The sequence below is a fragment of the Somniosus microcephalus genome, chromosome 10, assembly GCF_052327205.1.
Source record: "Somniosus microcephalus isolate GS21.2 chromosome 10, FLI_Smic_1.0, whole genome shotgun sequence".
Classification (NCBI taxonomy): Eukaryota; Metazoa; Chordata; class Chondrichthyes; order Squaliformes; family Somniosidae; genus Somniosus; species Somniosus microcephalus.
In genome coordinates, this window is record NC_140996.1 from 20,842,137 (window position 1) to 20,865,882 (window position 23,746).

Sequence of the window (23,746 nt, forward strand, 5' to 3'; positions counted from 1 at the left end):
TTTGAGGAATCTCAATCAAGTCCTCCATAGTACAGAACCGAACACAAAATGAAAAAGTTGAGATGGGCGGATGATGATGGTGGTTTTAAAAGTGAGAGGGAAAGTTGAGTAGAAGTAGTGCGGCCCGAGTGATTGTTATTCATTTACTGAGAGTCTCGGCAGAGAGACAGACAGATGAAAACGAAGGGCAGGAAAAAAAACAGCTGGTCCATTGAGCCTGCCCCGCACAGCTGTGATGCCTTAAGTGTCATGATTCACAACAGCCCCCCTCCCATCAGCAGCCAATGTAACCATCTAGGAGACGCAAACAAAAAAAGATTTAAAAATCCACAGCAAATTTATGGGGGGGTAAAATCTGGAATATTCCTGCCCAATCACCTTAGGCAATCAAAACTGGTCCAGGAGGTCAATTTGACCATGATTTGTATTGTTTCGTATTCAGCATACCTTTTATATGCCCTAATCTCCATCCCAGCCAGGAACCGGTCCAGCTCTCTTGTGAAGGTATGCGGCAAATCAGCACTCACTGCACAAGCCAGCTACATGTCCCAAAATTCTACTATCCCCTTGGACAAGAAGGTCCTTCTGATATCTAACCTCATTCTGCCCTTGCATAACTGTACACATGACCCCTGGTCCTCCCTAACCTATCTAACTGAAATAATCTGTCAATATGAACACAGTCTAGTCCCTTCATTATTTTATCAATCAGACCGCCTCAGAGTCTGCATATCTCATAAGTAAACAGATGTACAGACTATTTGGATAGCTAGGGTGTTTTAAGCTGGGTATCATGGGCCTACTTTAAGTCTTTTCCAATGTCTGTACATCACCCAGCATGTGAGGGGGCAAATACTGGATCCAAGTCAGGCCTAACCAAAGTCTTACAATCAAGCTGAACCTGCCCTCGCTTCACATACATACACACACACACACACACACATGCGTTTGCAGCAAGGGTCTTTCCATCTCTCTAACACTGTAGGACAGTGGTCTGTGGTCCTGAAGATTGGGAGCTTGAACATCACATCCAGGACCTGAGTACACAATCTAGGCTAACACTGTAGTGCGGTACTGAGGGAATGCTGTATTGATGGAGGCGCAATCCTTCAAAAGAGATGTTAAACTGAGGACCTGTCAGCCATTACTCTGCCCGATGGTGTTGAAAAGGACAGTATTTGAAGAACAGCAGGGAACCTCCCTGGTGTTTTAGTCAACATTCTTCCCTCAAACAATACCACTGTGAAAACAGATCAACGGGTCATTCAGCTTATTGCTATGTTGTGTGCAGAATGGCTGCTTCACTTGCCTACATAACAGTTACAACACTTCAAAAGTAATTCATTGTTGAGTACTCGGAAGCATTTAGACATGATAAGGTGCTTTATGAATGAAAGTATTTTTTCTCTCAATGGTGCTAAAACCAACTGTTCCTCAATTGTGACCATGGGACAAACTCTGCCTGAAAACCCCATGATAAAGTAACACGGCCCTTTAAAATTAACACTTTACATTTTCCTGGCATTCCAGATGAACACATGTAATTCAATCATAATCCTTTGTTTCTCAAAAAAATGAATGTGAACCGCAAAGGCTGCCACTCACTTAATGTGCAGTTGGTGTGCGACCACACACAGTAAATCCTGACCGTCAATACCTGCTATCCTGGCAGCAGCCACGATGCCTTCATCCTGCGCCAGACCAGTGTGCCAGCTCTGTTCCAGCCGTCACTTCAAGCTCGCGGCTGGCTGCTGGGAGACAAGGGCTATCAGCTCATGATTCCCCTCAGCAACCCCAACACTCCTGGCCAGCACTCATACAATGAGAGCCATGCTGCCACCAGGAACATTATTGAGCAGACCATCGGAGTGCTCAAGCAACGGTTCCGCTGCCTTGACCGCTCGGGAGGAGCCCTCCAGTACTCGGCCGAGCGGGTGACCCATTTCCTGGTGGTCTGCTGCATGCTGCACAACTTGGCCATTTTGAGGGCGCAGCCATTGCCACCAGGCATAGCTGCACCACCTCAGGAGGAGGAGGAGGAGAATGAGGATGAGGAGGAAGACGAGAACCAGGACAAGGAGGAGGAGGAAGAGGAGCAGGAGGAACAGGAGGATGAAAAGCAGCGACGGAGGAGGCAACCATTCAATCGGCATTCTGCAAACTCGGTCTGTGACCGCTTCATCAGACTTTGTTTCCAGTGACTTCGAGTCCTCGTTCCGGTTGCTGAGCATGTCACCATCATTCCATCACTTTGTGATTCCATACCACACCCCAGAACTGAAATGAGACACTGCACCAAATCTGCAACATTCCAGTAATAAATTTATCAAAAACCATTTACCACATATATACAAAAACAATATTGACTATTCACCCTTGTGCAAACACTTGCCTCCCCTCTTTACAGTCCCCTTTCCTAATCTACTGCTCCTACGTAGTGTCTCCCCAGTGGCTGCAGCAGGGCTGGTGGAAGACTGCTGAGTGTCGGTGCCACAGACTCCAGATGGCCTTGCAGGACGCCCTTGACCAGCTCTGTCCCTGGGAGTGGGAACAGCCACAGCCATCAGGGGATTCACTCGCTCGCAGGTCACCTCAAAGCCAGCAATGCTGAAAATGAGCATCTGCACAATGATGCAACCTCCCCTTTAAGAGCTGGAAGGAACCAGTGTGAAGGATCATTGCTGAATGCATTGCACCTTAAATTCATTAGCGCTCTGCTGGTAGCACCCCACTGAGGTCATTAGCACTTGATTTAGCACCCCACTTCCTTCCTGGGGCGCTAACACCCAATTTAGTAGAAGTTCAGAATCCTTAGTGCCTGGCGCTAAATTTTTAAAATGTCAAATGTTAGCGTCCTCAGTACCGCCCCTCCGACAGTGCAGCGCTCCGTCAGTACTGCCCCTCCGACAGTGTGGCGCTCCCTCAGTACTGCACTGGGAGTGTCAGCCTGGATTCAATGCTCAAGTTCCTGGCGTGGGACTTGAACTCAGGCGAGAGTGCTACCCACTGAACCACGGCTGACACCGAGTATAATTACTGGTATTGGGGCAGTAGCCTGTCCATTGACCACAAGGAACATTGTGATAAGAAGGCAAAACGTTAAAATGATCGATTTGAGGATGATCGCTTGCTTCTCATCCATCCGTTGCGCTCTACCTTCGTGTGCACGAGTCCAGTTTCACCTCCCCCCCCGCCCCCCCCAGTCTTTGACCAAGCTTTTGGTCATATCTCATAATCTCTCCTAGGCTCACTGTCCATCTCTGTGAAGTGCCGTGAGATGTTTCTCTAAGCTAAGGGTTCTATATAAATGCAAGTTGTTTTTATAGTGCCACAAGAGCTTCTGCATTGAGACCGCGGCTGAAATGTTCTGACTGAAGAACACAAAGACCTTTAATAGTAAGAATTTTCCAATTCTCATTATGCATGATGTTTGTGCAATAATACGGGCCAAGGCTGCTGTTGTATTGATCTGAAGATGATTTATGATTTTAAGATCTCAGAACAAGCGGCAAAACCAAGTGATCAATTTACAAGTTCTGGCCAGTCGGTGATTACATTGCACTAAAGCATTGAAAATTGATCATGAGGTGTACTTTAAGGATTGTTATAGTAGACAAAAAAACCACACATATAACAATATGGCAAATGTGTGTGTGCTGATTGAAACAGCTGCTTGTAACAATAGCTCCAGTCACTACCCTTGAACTCTGAAAACTTCAATTCAGCTATAGTTCAAGCAAAGAAGAATCATAGGAATTTACAGCACAGAAGGAGGCCATTCGGCCCATTGTGTCCGTGCCGGCCGACAAACAGCTCTCCAGCCTAATCCCACTTTCCAGCACTTGGTCCGTAGCCCTGTAGGTTATAGCACTTCAAGTGCATATCCAAGTACTTTTTAAACACGATGAGGGTTTCTGCCTCTACCACCGTTACAGGCAGTGAGTTCCAGACCTTCACCACCCTCTGGGTGAAAAGATTTCTCCTCAACTCCCCTCTAAACCTCCGACCGATTACTTTAAATCTGTGCCCCCTGGTTATTGACCCTTCTGCTAGGGGAAATAGGTCCTTCCCATCCACTCTATCTAGGCCCCTTATAATTTTATACACCTTAATTAGATCTCCCCTCAGCCTCCTCTGTTCCAAAGAAAACAACCCCAGCCTATCCAATCTTTCCTCATAGCTAAAATTCTCCAGTCCTGGCAACATCCTCGTAGATCTCCTCTGCACCCTCTCTTGTACAATCACATCCTTCCTGTAATGTGGTGACCAGAACTGCACGCAGTATTCCACCTGTGAGGAAGATTTCTTCCTCACAGATGGACTTCTTCCACTTATCTCCCATTACCATTATTTTAGTGTCTTTATTTCCTGGCTTTAGATTCCCCCTACACACCACACCATCTTCAGTCAAAGAGGGGATTCAGTTCGCCTTCTCCAGATCAGCTCTGCCAGCAATCACAGTGAAATAAGCAGGCTGTAGATTCTCAAACACTGTAGGCAAGTCCATTGCTTTGATTTAGTGTTTCCCTACCTCTATCCCAGCTGGGATTAGGAACTCTCTGTATGAAAAACTGTAGCTGCAAGCCTGAATCCCGTAACTTTGTGCCCCTGCGGTGATGCAGCAATGGCCCAGATTTTGCAGGGCCGATGATGGCGTGCGCTGCGCATGCGCGAAAACCCGGAACTTGCGATCTGTCACGTTTCTCCTTGACAGATCATCCGCGTGTGCCCCTAAAACACTTTCGCTGGTGCAGATTGCCCAACTACTGCCCAGCGAATGCTCACGAAACCCTTACGCCTGGTAAAAGCAATGGTAGGGCCTGCTTTTACCAGCGTAAGGGTTAAAATAAATGTTAAATTAAAGTTTTAAAAATGATTAAAACATGCAAAAACATTTAAAATTAGTTCATGTAAATTTTTGTGCCAGAATAAAATGTTTTTATTATTTTTCAAAAAAATTATTTTTTTATTTTAAGTGCTTAATCAAAGGGACTTTTAATTAATTTTGAACATGAGAATATTTATTTTTATTAGAATTGTGTTTTCTTTGGGGAATTCTCATAAGCTTATGGGGATTCCGTTCGTAAATGGAATCCCCCATAAGCTTACGAGGAAGCCCCCTTTCGATATAACAACAGAAAACGCTGGAAAAACTCAGCAGGCCAGGCAACATCCGTGGAGAGAGAAACAGAGTTAATGTTTCAGGTCGAAACCCTTCTTCAGAACTGAGGAAAAAAAAGCAGGAAATGAAACAGATTAAAAGGCCAGTTTGGGGGCTGGGAAATGGGGGAGGGGATGAAAGAACAAAGGGAAGGTCTGAGAGGTGAAGAGACATTAAGAGATATTCAAGACGAGATGAGATGGTAATAGGACAGGTAAAGAGACAAAAGATGGCTCTAGATGAAGTGTGAAATGCGCTGGCAGAATGAGAGACAGCTGCCATGTGGGAGAGAAAAAAAGGAAAAGGCACAAACCAAAAGTGTGGATAAAAAATATATAAAAATATAATAGGGGCCGAGGTTATGATCTGAAATTGTTGAACTCGCTATTGAGTCCGGAAGGCTGTAAAGTGCCTAATCGGAAGATGAGATGCTGTTCCTCGAGCTTACACTGAGCTTCCGTGGAACAATACAAGAGGCCGCGGACGGTGAGGTCCGAGTGGGAATGGAGCGGTGAATTGAAATGACAGGCAACCGGGAGCTCGGGGTCCCCCTTACGGACTGAACGGAGGTGTTCTGCAAAGCGGTCACCCAATCTGCATTTGGTCTCCCCAATGTAGAGGAGACCACATCGTGAGCCCCTTTTCTAATTGGTTGGCCTGGCCCACGTGATCCCAGGGATGCTTCCGAACCACCTGCACCCCTGGGATCCGTGGGCCTTTATCCCAGGGCCCGAAGTCTCCAAAGCTCCATAGACACCAGGGCCTAGAAATTCAGTCGCGTTTGCGCCCACTTATTGGCTATAGAGTGGTTTGCGCCGGAAGTTTTTTAGCGCCCGAAATTCAGTTGGTCCCTAACATCGGCGTTAGCCGGTAGCGCTGCGCCGGCACCGATGACGTCATCGGTGTGCGCAGCGCCCCGGTTCCAATGCTATTCCGTGCCGATGGCCAAATTCAGTTGCGGCCGCCTCGCCCGTAGCGGCCGCAAACAGCGTTTGAAAAACGGTGCCTTGCAGCTCCGAGAGGCCGGCGCATAAAAGTGGAGGGGCGGCCGGCCGCTTTCCCGGCAGCCGCCTGGCCGCACCTCCCTCCCCGGACTCCTGCACCACCCCCCCGCGGCATTGGTGTCTGACTCCCGCGAGCCCGGCACTTCTCCGTGGTGCCGGGCTCATTTGCCGGGGGAATCCAGCGGCGATCTCACGGCTGCAGGCAGCTCCTCCTTAAGAGAAGGAGGAGGCCTGCAGTACCCCAGCCTGCCGCACCGCATCGGGTGCCGCAGCGGCAGCTGGACGCCTGAAACTGACTTTCATCGCCCCAAACGAGGCGGCCAAACCCTGCAATAGCGCCCGCCTCCGTCTTGGGGCGGCGCAACTGAATTTCAGGCGGGCGCTACGGGAATCCGGGCGAGCGCAAAATTTCGGGCACTAAAGACCTGGCGCGGTGATACCGAATTTTTAGCCCCAGGTACTTTCGGAGCTTTTTTTCGGGTCGGAGGCGTGTTCTTCAGGTACGCCTCCGACCGCAAATTCAGGGCCATTATGTTGCACCACTACCGTATCTATAGTTGGATATTAAGGATGGCAGGTACATTAGTTAAAGGTGAAATGTATTCTGCAGAGTTGGCACATTTTTCTAAGCGTAGCCGTAACTAAGAGGCACTCAGGAGACGCAACTGCCTACCTAATGCGATCCTGCACTGCCGCTAAACACTTCATTCAGTCTTACACATTTGTTGTAACAGGGATCTCTGGAGATGCTCTTCCTGTTGAAATCTATGATCTTTTCCTTTTGACTTTGTTTTGCCAAGAGTCCATGCTGGTGCGTGTGTGGTTATGAAAAGACATAGTTCAGTGCGGCAAAGGGAACGTAAGAAAATGAGCGCCCCATTGACGTCCTGAAGCAAACACTTCCTCAACTTTTTGACAGGTAATTAAATTTAAATGTTTAGAAACAATTAGTTAGTCTCAAAATGCCTTTGTTCATTTTAGTAATAGAGGAGACTGAGAGAATTGGACGCTGCTGGGAAAACATTGAAGGTGAAATCCTTGTTTGGAGAATTTTGTCAAAAAAAATCTTATTTTCTAAACTTGCCAATTGTCTCTCATAAAATTATTAACAGGAGGGATTAAAACCCCCCTCCCCACCCCTTAACATCCAATTTCCCTGGTGTGACATTATGGGGCTGCATTTGCTCATCTCTAACTTGGGCAAATAGGAAGGAAAATCAAACAGGGAAACAATCTGCTGGCCTCCTGCCACTCAATACCATTTCCAAGATTTTCCACCAGAAATGGCTCCAAGTGCATAATATGGCCACTCAAATAGGGCCGGGCATATTATAATAAGATGTAATTGATGGAATAAGATCATACAATGTATTTCCTGTCATTTGCAGCTTAGCAACGAAGGGCACTAAGAACATGGTGTATTCTTGCCATGGAGTGTTGCTATATGCTATATATTTATGGGCCACCTTTTCCTGGTCAAAGTGGCAAATTCAAAATGCAACCAAAAAATTAGATTTCAGATCTTCTTTCAAAAATAGGTACACCATTAATGTCCTTTTGCTGTGGGTCATGATAAATTCATCATTATTTTATTTTTTCAAGTCAATTTCTATTTACAGCTATTGTAAAAGTTGAATATTTGCATCAATACTGAATACTGATGATATTAAGAGGGGTCATTGACAGTGTGAAAGCGCTCCATTAATATAAGCAGAGAAGTCATTGTCCTGTTCTGATGAAGGGTCATCGACCTGAAACGTTAACTCTGTTTCTCTTTCTACAGATGCTGCCTGACTGGCTGAGTATTTCCAGAATTTTTCTGTTTTTATTTAAGTCACTGTCCTTGGTGGTTTACCAAACTTAAACAGGTAGACTATCCTTTATCCGAACTTCCGAAAACCGAAAACCTCTAAAAACCGAAAGTTTTTTTGTTCAGCGTAAGTCGTGCGCACGACATGACCAGAGTGGCGCACGACTTACGCTGAGCAGGGCAGAGGGTCACAGAGTTCCCTCCTGAGTAGGAGATTGCAGGCCGAGCCGGGCAGTGTGAAGGAGGTACCGGGAGAGTGAACCCAACAATACAGCGGCCCGTCCGATAGCTGCAGCGGCCCGTCTGATATTCTTTTCTCCCCCCGACCCGACCCGAACGGAACCACGGCCCGTCCGATATTCTTTTCTCCCGACCCGACCCGAACCGCGGCCCGTCTGATATTCTTTTCTCCCCTCCGGACCTCCCCCCGACCCCGACCCCCCCCGGACACCCCCCCCCCGACCGACCCCCCCCCCCCGGCCCCCCGACCGACCCCGACCCCCCCGACCTGAACCGCGGCCCGTCCGATATTCTTTTCTCCGCCCCCACCCAACCCCCGACCTGATTTGCGGGCCAGCTTAGTAGGAGTCAGCCGATATCCGGCTTTCCAGAGAAGCAGGAAGGGGAATGAGACACGGAACAGTCGCAAGAGGTAGCCTGAACTTTTACAATTTATATTAAATACAAATTTCCCAGTCTTATAATAATACCTTCTGAAATCCGAAAAATTCCGAAAACCGAAACTCAGCTGGTCCCAAGGCTTTTGGATAAGGGATAGTGTACCTGTAATTTTAACGAAGAATTTCATGTAACACTTCAATTGTAAGGGAGAGGTTGATTGTGAAACACGCTTTATGTGTTGACAATCTTCTTCTTAGGCAGTCCCTCGGAACCGAGGATGACTTGCTTCCACATTAAAAATGAGTTCTCAGGTGACTGATGAGTCCAATGCGGGACCTACAGTCTCTGCCACAGGTGGGGCAGACGGTGGTTGAAGGGGCGGGTGGGTGGGGTGCTTGGGTTGATGTGCGCTCCTTGCGCTGCCTGCACTTGGCTTCTGCTTGCTCCCGGCGAAGAGACTCGAGGTGTTCGGCGCCTGCTTCTCCTCCACTTTGTGCAGTCTTGGGCCAGGGATTCCCAGGTGTCGATGAGGATGTTACACTTTTTCAAGGAGGCTTTGAGGGTGTCCTTGAAGCGTTTCCTCTGCCCACCTGGAGCTCTCTTGCCGCGCCGGAGCTCCGAGTAGAGCGCTTGTTTTGGGAGTCTCCTATCGGGCACGTGGACAATGTGATACGTCCATCGGAGCTGATTGAGCGTGGTCAAAGCTTCGACGCTGGGGATGTTGGCCTGAGCAAGAACACTGACATTGGTGCGCCTATCCTGCCAATGGATTTGCAGGATCTTGCGGAGGCAGCGTTGGTGGTACCGCTCCCGTGCTTTGAGGTGCCTGCTGTACATGGTCCATGTCTCGGAGGCATACAGTAGGGCGGGTATCACTGCTGCTCGGTTGACAATCTCTGCCTAATCAACAACAGATATGAACACAAAGCAGCCCCAAATCAAATCCAGTCCCACCCCCTAAACTCCAAAATGGCCCAGGAATAGAACTGGAGAACAGTCCCTAGAGATAGATGCATTGCTGTGGTATCGCAGCACAAGCCAAACATTGCGATGACTATACATCATATTTCACTTGGGAATGCTTAGCTTGGTCATTTATGCAAAGTGGCAAAAAATTGCTACTGTTTATACAATGAGGTGTGAACAGTAAAAGAATATTCTATCGCTTTTTGTTTCCATATTAAAAAAATTATGATAATCTATAGTACATCCAAAGCTTAGATTATAATAATCTATAGTACAGTACATCCACTCTTCAATACAGTGAAATTTCAATTATCTTGTGATTTAATATGGCACACCCATGATGTTAATCTTGAAAGCATTCACAATCTGAATTACATTTAATTGTGATGAACTCTAAAGCCCACTAAATGAATTGGACTCCAAGGATTGTGAGAAGTTTCTAAGCAGACATCGTATTTCAATTCGCAAAGCTTTTATTAGTTTACATGTACATGCAGAATTAGACTCTGCAGATATCCGTTTATATTAAAACTGCAGAACTAACAGAGCATTTGCAGATCACCAATAGCGGTGATCGAGAGCCTTAGATGCTACTGGGCCTCATTATCCTCCAAAGGGTGCTATGGCATAGTGGGTTATTGCACCCACCCTTACACGTAAACAGAAAGCGTTACCTGGAGTGGTTGTGATTTTTGAACATAAAAATTCCTCCCGGCAGTCATGTTCAGTAGTGGATGTACTGCTCCCAGATAGGCGTGACCAATGAGGTACTTTCTGTTCTTACCCAGTCATGCAAAATAAGTAGACATTCGAAAAAAAATCATAATTTCCCCCCCGCCCCCCCCCCAAGTTAACATTGGAAATAATCGCTTGCAATCAGTTCTAGTGAGGTTCTACATCCAAAATATTAACCCATCTTTACAGATGCTGATAAGCCTGTAGTGCATTTAGGGCACTTTCTGTTTCTGCTTCTTACGATCGATGTTCTTTTACGATATTTGACCTGTCACTGGCGCGCCAAATATTGCTGCTGCACTGGTCAGTTCTCACTCTGCAATACTCTCCACAACCAGAAACTGTGCATTTTTTTGCTGAATTTCACCTGTGCTCAAATTGAGAGAACATGGCCCAATATTGCTACAATAAAGTGCGGTCCTGTTGTGATTTATTTGCAGGACTGACTATGGTGAGTAGCGTCACTTTCAACAATTAAAATGGCAAGTTGTGAGAGAATGCGACGTCACATACGGATAATCAGCAAATGGAACACTCTTTCCATAAATACAATGATTAGTGCTTTTGGGTACAGGTCATAAAAGAAATACAAGATTCATGGTTCACTCACAGATCAAGCTTGGAAAATGAAATACATGCACGCTATTTTGAGGACTGACTGAAATGGACGCCCAAGACATATCTTACAGATAGATACAAAGGCAGTGAACAGGAATGATTGCAAGGCAGTGAAACTCATCAAGGTGTTCAAACGATATTATAAACCACAACAGTGAAAGCCAAGGAGTGGTCTATATATATATGTGTGTATATAGTGTATATATATATATATTATATATATAGACTGCAATATTGTAACAAGATTACAATCTGGAAATCACTCCTGCAGGAATTAAAAATAAATATATATACATACTGTGGAGTTCATGGGGTAGTTTTATTCCATTTGGCAGACTTTTTTGCCAGCAGCAGCTGTCATGACTGATGCTGATGGCCAGTGCCCTCTGTATCGCTGACATCCACACTAAGGATCAATAATTGTGATGATTAACCCATTGATTTTGGGAATAAACATGAAGGTATATGCTATATATGTAAAATAGGTTTGAAGCATTTTCAGTTTTTCCAATAAACAATAAGCCACTATCATTCTTAACTAGCAATTGTCACAGGGTTCAAGTCTCTCTTTTTTGTACCCCCGAGCCAAATATGACCCTTGCTTTCCTGTAGATGTTGACTCCTTGCTGGGGTACAGTTCCATTTAATGACCCTTGCCCTCAGACACCTTGCCCGAGTAACCCATTATTCATGGAGAATCTCGAAACTGAACGTTGGGCAGTGCTATTTTCTCAGAGGCATCACAGTCAAGTCAAATCCTGACCACACTCGGTCTGCATGTTTCAACTACTCGCACTGCGAACCTGTGGCTCAGTGGGTAGCACTCTCGCCTCTGAGACAGAAGGCGGTGGGTTCAAGTCCTTACTCTAGGGACTTGAACACATAATCCAGGCTTACACTTCAGTGTTGCACTGTTGGAGGTGCCGTTTTTTTGGATGAGACGTTAAACCGAGACCCCGAGTGCCCTCTTAGGATGTAAAAGATCCCATGGCACTAAAAGCAAGGGAGTTCACCCCGGTGTCCAGGCCAATATTTATCCCTCAACCAACATCACTAAAAAACAGATTATCTTGTTGTGAACTCATTGCTGTTTGTGGGAGCTTGCTGTGTTCAAATTGGCTGCTGCGTTTCCTACATTACAGCAGTGACTACACTTCAAAAGTACTTCATTGACTGTAAAGCGCTTTGGGATGCCCTGAGGTCGTGAAAGGCGCTATAGAAATGCAAGTCTTTATTTTTAAGTGTGAAATGCAGCATGACAGGTGAGTAAAACCAGGTGTGTCTAATTAATGAACAGTGCTGTAAAAATTGACTAAAATGACAGGAGAACTGTTTTATTAAAATTCATTCTCAGGATGTGGGCATCGCTGGCAAGGCTAGCATTTATTATTTGTCCCTAATTGCCCCGAGAAGGTGGTGACCAGATGCCTTCTTGGATGGTGTGTCACTTGGAGGGGAACTAGGAGGTGGTGGTGTTCCCACACACATTCTGCCCTTGTCCTTCGAGGTGATGGAGGTTGCGGATTTGGGACTTGCTGCAGTGCATCCTGTAGACAGTACATACTGCAGCTATGATGGTAGAGTGAGTGAATGTTTAAGCTAGTGGATGAGGTGCCAATCAAGCAGACTACTTTGTCCTGTATGGTGCCGAGCTTCTCGAGTGTTGTTGCAGCTGTACCCATCCAGGCAAGTGGAGAGTATTCTATCACACTCCTGACATCCTTGTAGATGGTGAAAAGGCTTTGGGCAATCAAGAGGTGAGCCATTCATCAGAGAATACCCAACCTCTTACCTGCTCCAGTAGCCACAGTATTTATGTGGCTGGTCCAATTGAGTTTCTGGTCAATGGTAACACCAAGATGTTGATGGTGGGGGATTTGGCGATGTCAGGAGGAGGTGGCTAGGCTCTTGTTGGACCTGGTCATTGTCTGGCGCTTGTGTGGCACGAATATTACTCGCCATTTATCAGCCCAAGCCTGGACGTGATGCATGCATGGACTGCTTTATTATCTGAAGAGTTATGAGTGGAGCTGAGCATTGCGCAGTTATCAGTGAACAGTTTCATTTCTCGCCTTATGATGGAGGGAAGGTCATTGATGAAGCAGCTGAAGAGAGTTGGGCCTAGGACGCTGCCCTGAGGAACTCCTGCAGCGATGTCCTGGGGCTAAGATGAATGTCTCCAACAACCACAACCATCTTTCTTAATGCCAGGTATGATTCCAGCCAGTGGAGAGTTATCCCCCTGATCCTCGTTAACTTCAGTTTACTCGGGCTCCTTGGTGCCGCACTCGGTCGAATGCTGCCTTGATGTATGTTGATTACACCATGGTCTTGGGATAGCTGAGACTTAAATGTGCGTCCTTCTTTAAAAAATTAATAGAAACCCCCCCCCACACAATGACCATGCGACTCCTAAGAACTTTCAATACCTGCAGCCACATTACCAAACGCTGTATATTTTACTGCAGATCCGGACGGAACATTTATCATCTAGGTGCTGTCAGAAACTGTAGGGCCATAGCTGACCCGCAAGCCTTTGTAAAGTGATGTATGACTCTGCAGTGTTGCAAATAAAGTTGAGCAATAGAAAATTATGTTCTTCCACATCATTTTCTGCACACTGCTTCTTGAAAACTAAATTGGCATTTTGAGTAATCTCATTCTGAGCATTTACCATTTGAAGTCCTTAGCGGAGCACTAGAATGGGAAATTTAATGCACCGACCATGTCTCATAAAAATGGCCTGCAACTCCACCTGTTCCATTTAAATAAGAATGTCGATCTGAAAACATTCACTGTATCCCAATGAAGTGACACTATTTAAATATAGGATAACAACATGCTGAGAGTGAAATATACGGCAGTCAGTGAATGTTCAGCTATATTATAAAGCATCAAAGCTGGAGTCATTTCTGAACCTTGAGATTTGATCTATTGCTTCACACGTGGCAGTCATTTTCGTTTTACTTTATTATAATATTTAATATTCTACTTGTTCGGGATTGATTTGTCTAACAGGGATGGCCTGAATGATGAAAGTTGTTGTCAATAGTTTCGGTGAAAGGCTGGTAATGGAAAAAAAAATCCATGGGTCTGAAGTATGAAGCCAGCATAGAATCATAGAAAGTTACAGCACGGAAGGAGGCCATTTCGGCCCATCGTGTCCGCGCCGGCCAACAAAGAGCTCTCCTGCCTAATCCCACTTCCCAGCTCTTGGTCCGTAGCCCTGCAGGTTACAGCATCCCAAGTGCACATCCAAGTACTTTTAAAATGTGGTGAGGGTTCCTGCCTCGACTGCCCTTTCAGACATCATCCTGGTACTTTAATAAAAGCAGCTGCTTTCTTGAGAGGGTGACAGAAAATACACACGTTTAAAAATATGCACCGTTTCACTTCGGCCGTGAAAACATGTGGGCAACAATCCCAGCAGTAAGGCTAGGATCACACCCACCCATGCCCTCTAGCAATGACCCTCCTACAGTTTCTGTGGTCAGTGGGAGGGCAGATCATCTGCACGGGCCCAGTAAGTGCCCGTGCCACAAGGCACATCTTGGACGCCTGATTGCCCCAGCATTTCCAGAAACTCTGCATTGGTAGGACTACCTCCAACTCTTGTCAGCCTAGGGGTGTGAGATGGATCCCTACCACTAGACTGATGGGTGTTAGAGGTATTCAACGGTATTCCTACCATTAGACTGACACTAGAGTGACTAGTGGGGTACCGCAGGGATCGGTGCTAGGACCCCAGCTATTCACAATATATATTAATGATCTAGACGAGGGAACTAGATGTAATATCTCCAAGTTTGCAGATGACACAAAGCTGGGTGGGCGTGTGTGCTGTGAGGAGGATGCCGAGAAAACTCCAGTATGATTTGGACAGGTTGGGTGATTGGGCAGAAGCATGGCAGATGCAATATAACGTGGATAAATGCGAGGTTATCCACTTTGGTGTCAAAAACAGGAGGGCAGATTATTATCTGAATGGCAATAAACTGGGAGAAGGGGAAGTGCAACGAGACCTCGGTGTCCTTGTGCACCAGTCGCTGAAGGTAAGCATGCAGGTGCAGCAGGCGGTTAAGAAGGCAAATGGTATGTTGGCCTTCATAGCGAGAGGGTTCGAGTACAGGAACAAGGATGTCTTGCTGCAGTTGTACAGGGCCTTGGTAAGACCGCATCTTGAGTATTGTGTGCAGTTTTGGTCGCCTTATCTGAGGAAGGATGTTCTTGCCATGGAGGGAGTGCAGCGAAGATTCACCAGACTGATACCTGGGATGATAGGAATAACATATGAAGAGAGATTGGGTCGATTGGGCTTATACTCGCTGGAGTTTAGAAGAATGAGTGGGGATCTCATTGAAACTTATAAAATTCTAACAGGACTAGACAGACTAGATGCAGGAAGGATGTTCCCGATGGCTGGGGAGTCCAGAACCAGGGGTCACAATCTAAGGATAAGGGGTAAGCCATTTAGGACAGAGATGAGGAGGAATTTCTTCACCCAGAGAGTGGTGAACCTGTGGAATTCTCTACCATAGAAGGCAATAGAGGCCAATTCATTAAATATATTCAAGAAGGAGTTGGATATATTTCTTGAGGCTAAAGGGATCAAGGGATATGGGGAGGAGGCAGGGACAGGGTACTGAATTTGGATGATCAGCCATGATCTCATTGAATGGCGGAGCAGGCTCGAGGGGCTGAATGGCCTACTCCTGCTCCTATCTTCTATGTTTCTATGTTTCTATGACTGGAGTTAAAGGTATCCCTGCTGCTAAATTGACAGCAGCTAGCGGTATCCCGGGCACTAGATTGGCAGGTGTCAGAGATATCCCTGCCATTAGGCTGACATGAATTAGAAGTGTTCCTACCACTAGACGAACAGGGCTCAGTAGACTGATGGGAATCCCAGATATTCTTGCCTCTAGACTTGAAGGAATCAGAGGAGTCCTTGCCCCTAAACTGACAAGAGTCAGCGGCATATCATTAAACAACCATGTAAAGTAGCCTGAGTACTCTCTACTGCCACAAAAGAACAAATAATCCAATACAAGTATAAAATGGAAAAAGAAAATAAAACCACCGATTCTTGGAAAAATATCACAGAGTGGAGTTAAGCATGCACAGTGGGTTACATAGTGCAATGCCAATTGTCATTATTTTGAAGTGGAGAAACTTAACAAAATATAAAGTGATCCAAACTCAGCCTAATTTGGAATTTTCAGGATAAATCGGAGTTTTAACTCCGCACAGTTTGGTTTTAATCTTTGCATGCTGTGCTCCTGCACAAACATTGTCGACAGATTTAGAGATAATTCCAATGAAAAGGCACAACGTTCACAGCCTCCTGTTGACTTCCTCAACAGTCAGTGCGGAGCAGTTTTCCCCATTCTTTTACCTGAATCCCTCTTAACTCAATGAATCATATTGGCTTGGATTCTGCGGTCGGCAGTGCAACTATGGATTATGCCGCTGGCATCTGAACGGAATGCGCACTTACCTGATGGGGACCCTCCTTTGAGAACTCGCTGGTAGATGCTGCGTTCTAAAGGGCAGCATACTGGCCCACGGATCCCAGGGGCGCACTGTGTGCGGAAGCGCCCCTGGGATCACGTGGGCCGGTGCTCCAATCAGCAAACAAAAGGTCTCTCTATTTTAATGCAAGGAGTCTTGCAAATAAGGTGGATGAACTGAAGGTGTTGATAAACACATGGGAGTATGGTATTGTTGCTATCACGGAGACATGGTTGAGGGAGGGGCAAGACTGGCAGCTCAATATTCCGGGGTACAGAATCTTCAGGCGAGACAGAGGGGGAGGTATAAGAGGAGGGGGTGTCGCAATATTAATTAAGGAGTCAATTACTGCAGTAAGGAGGGATGATATATTAGCAGGTTCCTCTAATGAGGCCATATGGGTGGAGCTTAAAAACAAAAAGGGGGTAAGCACTTTGCTGGGAGTGTACTATAGGCCTCCAAACAGTCAGGGGGAGATAGAGGAACAGATATGTAGGCAAATCTCAGAGAAATGTGCAAATAATAGGGTAATAATAATGGGGGATTTCAACTTCCCCAATATTAACTGGGATAGTCAAGAGTGTGAAAGGCTCAGAGGGTGTAGAATTCTTAAAGTGCATCCAGGAGAGCTTTTTGAGCCAGCATGTAGAAAGTCCTACAAGAGAGGGGGCGGTACTGGACCTAATTCTAGGGAATGTGGCCGGCCAAGTGGAAAAAGTGCTAGTAGGTGAGCACTTTGGTGACAGTGACCATAATATGGTAAGATTTAAGGTGGTCATGGAAAAGGACAGGGATGGGCCGGAAATAAAGGTTCTAAATTGGGGGAAGGCCGATTTTAATAGGATAAGGCAGGATCTGGCCAAAATGGACTGGGATCAGCTACTTGTAGGAAAATCCGCATCAGAGCAATGGGAGGCTTTCAGAAGGGAGATTGGGATCATACAATGGCAACATGTTCCCGTAAAGGTCAAGGGTGGTTCCAAAAACCACAGGGAACCTTGGATGTCAGGGGATATACGAGAATGGATTGGGAAAAAAAGGAGGGCTTTTGGCAGATACGAAAGGCTAAAGACGGAGGAAGCCCTAGAGGAGTACAAAAAGTGCAGGGGGATACTTAAAAAAGAAATTAGGAGATCAAGGAGGGGCCATGAAATAACACTGGCGAGCAAAATAAAGGAAAATCCTAAGATGTTTTATAAGTATATTAAGGGTAAGAGGATAACTAGGGAAAAAATAGGGCCCATTAGGGACAAAAGTGGCAATCTGTGTGTGGAGCCGGAAGATGTAGGAGGGGTTCTAAATGAATTTTTTGCATCTGTTTTCACTATGGAGAAGGACGATGTAGACATAGAAATAGGGCGGGGGGACTGTGATATGCTTGAACATATTCACATCGAGAGGGAGGAGGTATTGGCGGTTTTAGCGGGCCTAAAAATGGATAAATCCCCAGGCCCGGATGAAATGTATCCCAGGCTGCTGCGTGAGGCAAAGGAAGAGATTGCGGGGGCTCTAACACATATATTCAGGAACTCTCTGGCCACAGGGGATGTGCCAGAGGACTGGAGAACCGCTAATGTAGTACCATTATTCAAGAAGGGAAGTAGGGAAAAACCGGGGAACTACAGGCCAGTGAGCCTAACATCAGTGGTAGGAAAATTATTGGAAAAAATTCTGAGGGACAAAATTTGTCTCCACTTGGAGAGGCAAGGATTAATCAGGGTAGTCAACATGGCTTTGTCAAGGGAAGATCATGTCTGACTAATTTGATTGAATTTTTTGAGGGGGTGACTAGGTGTGTGGATGAGGGTAACGCAGTGGATGTGGTATATATGGATTTCAGTAAGGCCTTCGATAAAGTCCCGCACAGGAGACTGGTCAAGAAGGTAAGAGCCCATGGAATCCAGGGTGCCTTGGCACATTGGATACAAAACTGGCTTAGTGACAGAAGGCAGAGGGTGATGGTCGAAGGTTGTTTTTGTGACTGGAAGCCTGTGGCCAGTGGGGTACCACAGGGATCGGTGCTGGGTCCCTTGCTGTTTGTGGTCTACATTAATGACTTGGATATGAATGTAAAAGGTATGATCAGTAAGTTCGCGGATGATACAAAAATTGGTAGTGTGGTAAATAGCGAGGAGGGTAGCCTCAGTCTGCAGGACGATATAGATGGGTTGGTCAGATGGGCGGAACAGTGGCAAATGGAATTTAACCCGGAAAAGTGCGAGGTGATGCACTTTGGGGGGACTAACAAGGCAAGGGAATACACAATGAATGGTAAGACCCTAGGCAAGATGGAGGGTCAGAGGGATCTGGGTGTGCAAGTACACAGATCCCTGAAGGCGGCGGAACAGGTGGATAAGGTGGTAAAAAAGGCATATGGGATACTTGCCTTCATTAGCCGAGGCATTGAATATAAGAGCAAGGAGGTTATGATGGAACTGTATAAAACACTGGTTAGGCCACAGCTGGAATACTGTGAGCAGTTCTGGTCGCCACACTACAGGAAGGATGTGATCGCGTTGGAGAGGGTGCAGAGGAGGTTCACCAGGATGTTACCGGGGCTGGAGCGCTTCAGCTATGAAGAGAGACTGGGCAGATTGGGTTTGTTTTCCTTGGAGCAGAGGAGGCTGAGGGGGGACATGATTGAGGTGTACAAAATTATGAGGGGCATAGATAGGATGGATGCTGAGGAGCTTTTTCCCTTAGTAGAGGGGTCAATAACTAGGGGGCATAGATTCAAGGTAAAGGGCGGGAGGTTTAGAGGGGATTTGAGAAAGAACTTTTTCACCCAGAGGGTGGTTGGAGTCTGGAACTCACTGCCTGAAAGGGTTGTGGAGGCAGGAACCCTCACAACATTTAAGAAGCATTTGGATGAGCACTTGAAATGCCATAGCATACAAGGCTACGGACCAAATGCTGGAATATGGGATTAGATCAGACAGGGCTTGATGGCCGGCGCGGACACGATGGGCCGAAGGGCCTCTATCCGTGCTGTATAACTCTATGACTCTATGACTCATTATTTATAACATAGATGTTTATGCACATTAAATTCCGGAAGACTGAGACTTTGCTTATTTTCCTTTCCTCCACTTTCTGTACGGATTTTTAAAAAACTTATGCTCCACATAGATGCAAAAAATATAAAACCCTCAATGTAGCAACCGCTTCCTCGAACTTTTCATGGAGAATAAATACTTTTCATGGACAGACTCCTAAAACACTTCTATTTCTGGCCTCATATAGCTTTTACAATTATTTGGTTTTGTCAGGACATATTTCCTTACGCTGTACAAACAGGCTCTGTGCCTGTTTGCACCAGCCGTAAAATTTTCATACGTAATTGCTGGGCAATGAACTCAACTCTGCGCCAGCAATTAGGATTTCCTCGATGGAGCGGATCATCTGTCATGTCAGAACTTGACAGATCGCAAGCTCAGGATTTAACGCATGCGCAAGCGGATACGGAAATCCCGAACTTGCTGTCCATTTCAAAGGTGGAATGACGGCATACTCTGAGAGTAAGCCATTGTACCGACTGCAAATTCTGTCCCTAATTGTGGAAAATGCACGTAATACATTTTTCTCTTATCTTAGTCAAAATATATGTTACATAGCATTCATATTAATAAATATTGTAGAATTAAACTATGCATGTTTGATGGTCACATTAGGTATTTTGGTTACCTTAGAACAAATAAATGCTATTATACTGAACATGCACAATCTAATTAAAACTTAAGCTAGTATAATTTACCATAGCACATTATATTACTGTAATGAGATAATATTACCGTGTAACCCAAAGATTAGCACCCTTGGCACATGCAGAATCAAGGAGAATTAGAGTCTGAAGATAGTGGATGGAAGTTAAATTTCTGCAATGCTTTTATGGGGCAAAAATGGATTATTAGGTTAGGAGAATTGTTCTCCGAGGTATTCAGGCTGGGTATGTTCAATAAACTTGTCAGCAACTCTTGTAAAGTTGTTATATTCGTGCAAAAATTCAAGTGCCACTCTTTCTGAAAATGTGATATCCCTGCCCTCTACAAATCAAATTAATACGGCGCTGTATCTGTTGGAAGAAGCTACAATCCGATCCAGAATAACCTGTTCTTTTGATATTTGCCTCGGCAGCAGGACAAAATATTAGCGATTTCCCAATGCGATTTGCGTTGGAAAAGCAAATGTCTATGTTACAATCTGGAAGACTTTGTCGGGTAGTTATGCATGTGTTTATGTGCATGTGTCTCTTTCTGTTAATCTAGTGCATACCTAGCAAAAGCCTACCGTTCAGATGCAAAGTGACCCATTCTTTGCAATGCCAATTATTTCGCAATCTGGTTGCAGCATTTAAGGGGAAACATGATAAATCATAGAATCATAGAATGGTTACAGCACGGAAGAAGGTCATTCGGCCCATCGAGCCCGTGCCAGCTCTCTGCAAGTGCACTTCAGCTAGTCCTACACCCCCGCCCTTTCCCCGTAGCCCTGCAAATTACTTTCCTGCAGATACTTATCCAGCTAAATAGGGCAGGCTCGGAGATATTTCTAACTTCCAATGGACACGGCAGACAAGCCTGCTTTCTGACAGCTGTTTACAGCTTTCCCATATGTATCACGGGACATGAAGTGCTTCCTGATAACATTCACAGTGCAGCTGAAAGCGTCATGGGAATCTGAAGCAGAAATGTCCTTGAGTTCTCTGTTTTATGCTTTGTGCTGCATCTTATCCAAACACTGATGGCAGAAATTATACTAAACATTTTAATCTAAATGCAATCCCAATTAGATTTAAACTAAAACTGGATTATGCATGGAAACAGTAAGACATCTCTTTATTCAGATTAAATCCAACTGAAACCTAATCTCTTTCTCTTCACTTCCCTTTATAGCTAGCCACAACAAGGCATTTCTGTGTTATTATACTATTCTATAAGTCTCTGATTAGTTACTTTATAAGTGGCTAAGGTTAAGGTTCAGGTGAGATTTAATAGAGTTGTTCAACATTATGAAAGGTTTTGATAGAGTAAATAAGGAGGAACTGTTTCCACTGGCAGGAGGGTCGGTAACCAGAGATTTAAGGTCATTGGCCAAAGAACCAGACGGGAGAGGAGGAGGATTTTTTTTTTTACACAGCGAGTTGTCATGATCTGCAATGCGCTGCCTGAAAGAGTGGTGGAAGCAGATTCAATAGTAACTTTCAATTGGATAAATACTTGAAAGGGAAAATACTGCAGGGCTATGGGGAAAGTGCAGGGGAGTGGAACTAATTGGATAGCTCGTTCAATGATTTGTCTCTCCAACTGCATATTAAACAAAAAATAGAAAATGCTGGAAGTGACCACCAGGTTTAGACAGTATCTGGATGGCTCTCTTTTGTCTATTTTAAAGTTAATCTATTGTTCTCCCCCTCCCCACCACCCACCGCCCACCGAGGTCCCCCCACCCCGAGCCGACAGTGACCATTCCTACTAACTCTCCTGCATTTGTTTCACAGGAGATCCAGATTTCGCGTCTACCCATTTGAGATTGAGAGAAAAAAGTAAGAAAAAAGTTTTAAAATTTAATATAATTTTTTTTTTTAATCTCTAAGAAGAATTTACTACATGCAGGAATGAGACTCAACAGTTAAAATTGTTCTCTTTCTGGGCCGGAGAGGTTGATTGGCATTGCATTAAGAATTATCGCGTTGTAAAAAAGATACTTACGCTGTTGAGTACAAACCTTATCTTTCTGCAGCGAGTTTAATTCGAGCTTAATATGCAAATCCAGCAAGTCCTTAAAAATAGCGGGCAGGGTGAGAGCGAGATGCCGTCTGTCGGAAACAAACGCTGGAGTGGCGTAAATCAAAGAGCAAGTTCTGGAGATTCGCAACTCGCGGCGTAGCTCTTTGCGTGAACTTGCCGGCCGATTTACACATTAATAACGTCGTGCGTCGTAAACTCAGCATTACTTTCCCAGCAAGATTTGGCCCAATGTATTTATAAAAAAATAGATAAACTGGCTTTACTTTATTGTGCAGTTGTAAAAAGCTTGAAGATCCTTCAACTGGGTAAATAGAAACATTCCACAGAATATAGGTATCTACCCCTTCTTACAAACCCAATCTGGTTCACGCTCCTTGGCCTCTGCCTGACCCCTTAGCAAATAAGCACCCTCTTCCTCTACACAATCTATCAGCAGTTTGAAGTGACTGGAATAGTGATTCCATTCCGCATTATGGCCTTTCCTCTGTGTATCAGATGTAGGCCAAATTCCTCAATGTACAGCGGCAATGGAAAAAAAAAATCCTTGCCACATTTGCCCTTTCACAGAGACAGAATTATTATTAGAAAGGACATAAACAGACTAATTAAATCACAGCAGTGTGGCTGGGATGACAGCTGTTACTGCCTGTGACCGAACAGATCCATATCTGCAAGCAGGAGGCACTTCACTTCCAATCCATTCTTTATAATGTGCTTTCAGGCTTGCTGCAGAGGCATTAAATAATACCGTATAATTTCTGAAGTAGAATTGATTTAAAAAAAAGAAAGTCTTTCTCTTTGTATCTGCAATCTCTCGGCTCAACAGAAAAAAGGCATTTAAAAGGGAAGTTATTTGCCTGGCAATAAAACTGTTAATAACCTCATTACCTTTCAACAGCGGGGATCCTTTTTTTTCAAAAAAAAATCAACAGCTTTTGCTGATCGTGCTGGGACACAAGAGAGAAACTAACGGCAGTAAGTGGCTGGCAGTGCCACAGATCCATTAACTGACAGGCCCGTCCTTTGTTGAAGAGGCAGAACTCTGATTGGGGCCTGGGATTGTTAACTGGTAAACGCGGTGTAATATTCACTTTAATCATAAAATGATACGGCACAGAAGGTGGCATTCGGCCCACTGTGCCCGTGCCGGCTCTTTGAAGGAATTTACCAATTACTCCCACTCCCCTTGCCCCTTTCCCCGTGGCCCTGAACATTTTTCCCCTTCAAGTATTTATCCAATTCCCTTTTGAAAGTTATTGTTGAATCTGCTTGCCCTGCCCTTTCAGGCAGCGCATTCCAGATCACAACAACTCGCTGTGTAAAGACAATTCTCCTCATCTCGCTTCGGGCTCTTTTGCCAATCACCTTAAATCAGTGTCCTCTGGTACCAACCCTTCTGCCACTGGAAACAGTTTCTCCTGATTTACTCTTGTCAAAACCCTTCAAGATTTTGAACACTTCTATTTAAATCTCTCCTTAGCTTTCTCTGCTCTAAGGAGAACAATCCCAGCTTCTAATATATCTCATAGCAATACCAAAGCATTCTATAGGATTATGAAACCATCATCAAGGG

The 23,746-nt window shown here is 45.2% G+C and overlaps 1 protein-coding gene across 9 annotated transcripts in view; it reads right to left on the bottom strand.

Annotated features, from left to right (window-relative positions):
- dachd (dachshund d) overlaps positions 1–23,746 on the bottom strand; it is an 809,797-nt gene that overhangs the window by 243,698 nt on the left and 542,353 nt on the right. For 5 of the 9 annotated variants that reach the window (XM_085998470.1, XM_085998469.1, XM_085998467.1 and 2 more), the window contains one exon: positions 11,214–11,321. The exons of the other annotated variants lie outside the window; for them this stretch is intronic. In XM_085998470.1, the coding sequence (XP_085854596.1) occupies positions 11,214–11,321 (108 nt within the window). The remainder of the gene's footprint in view (positions 1–11,213; positions 11,322–23,746) is intronic. 9 annotated transcript variants of the gene reach the window in all.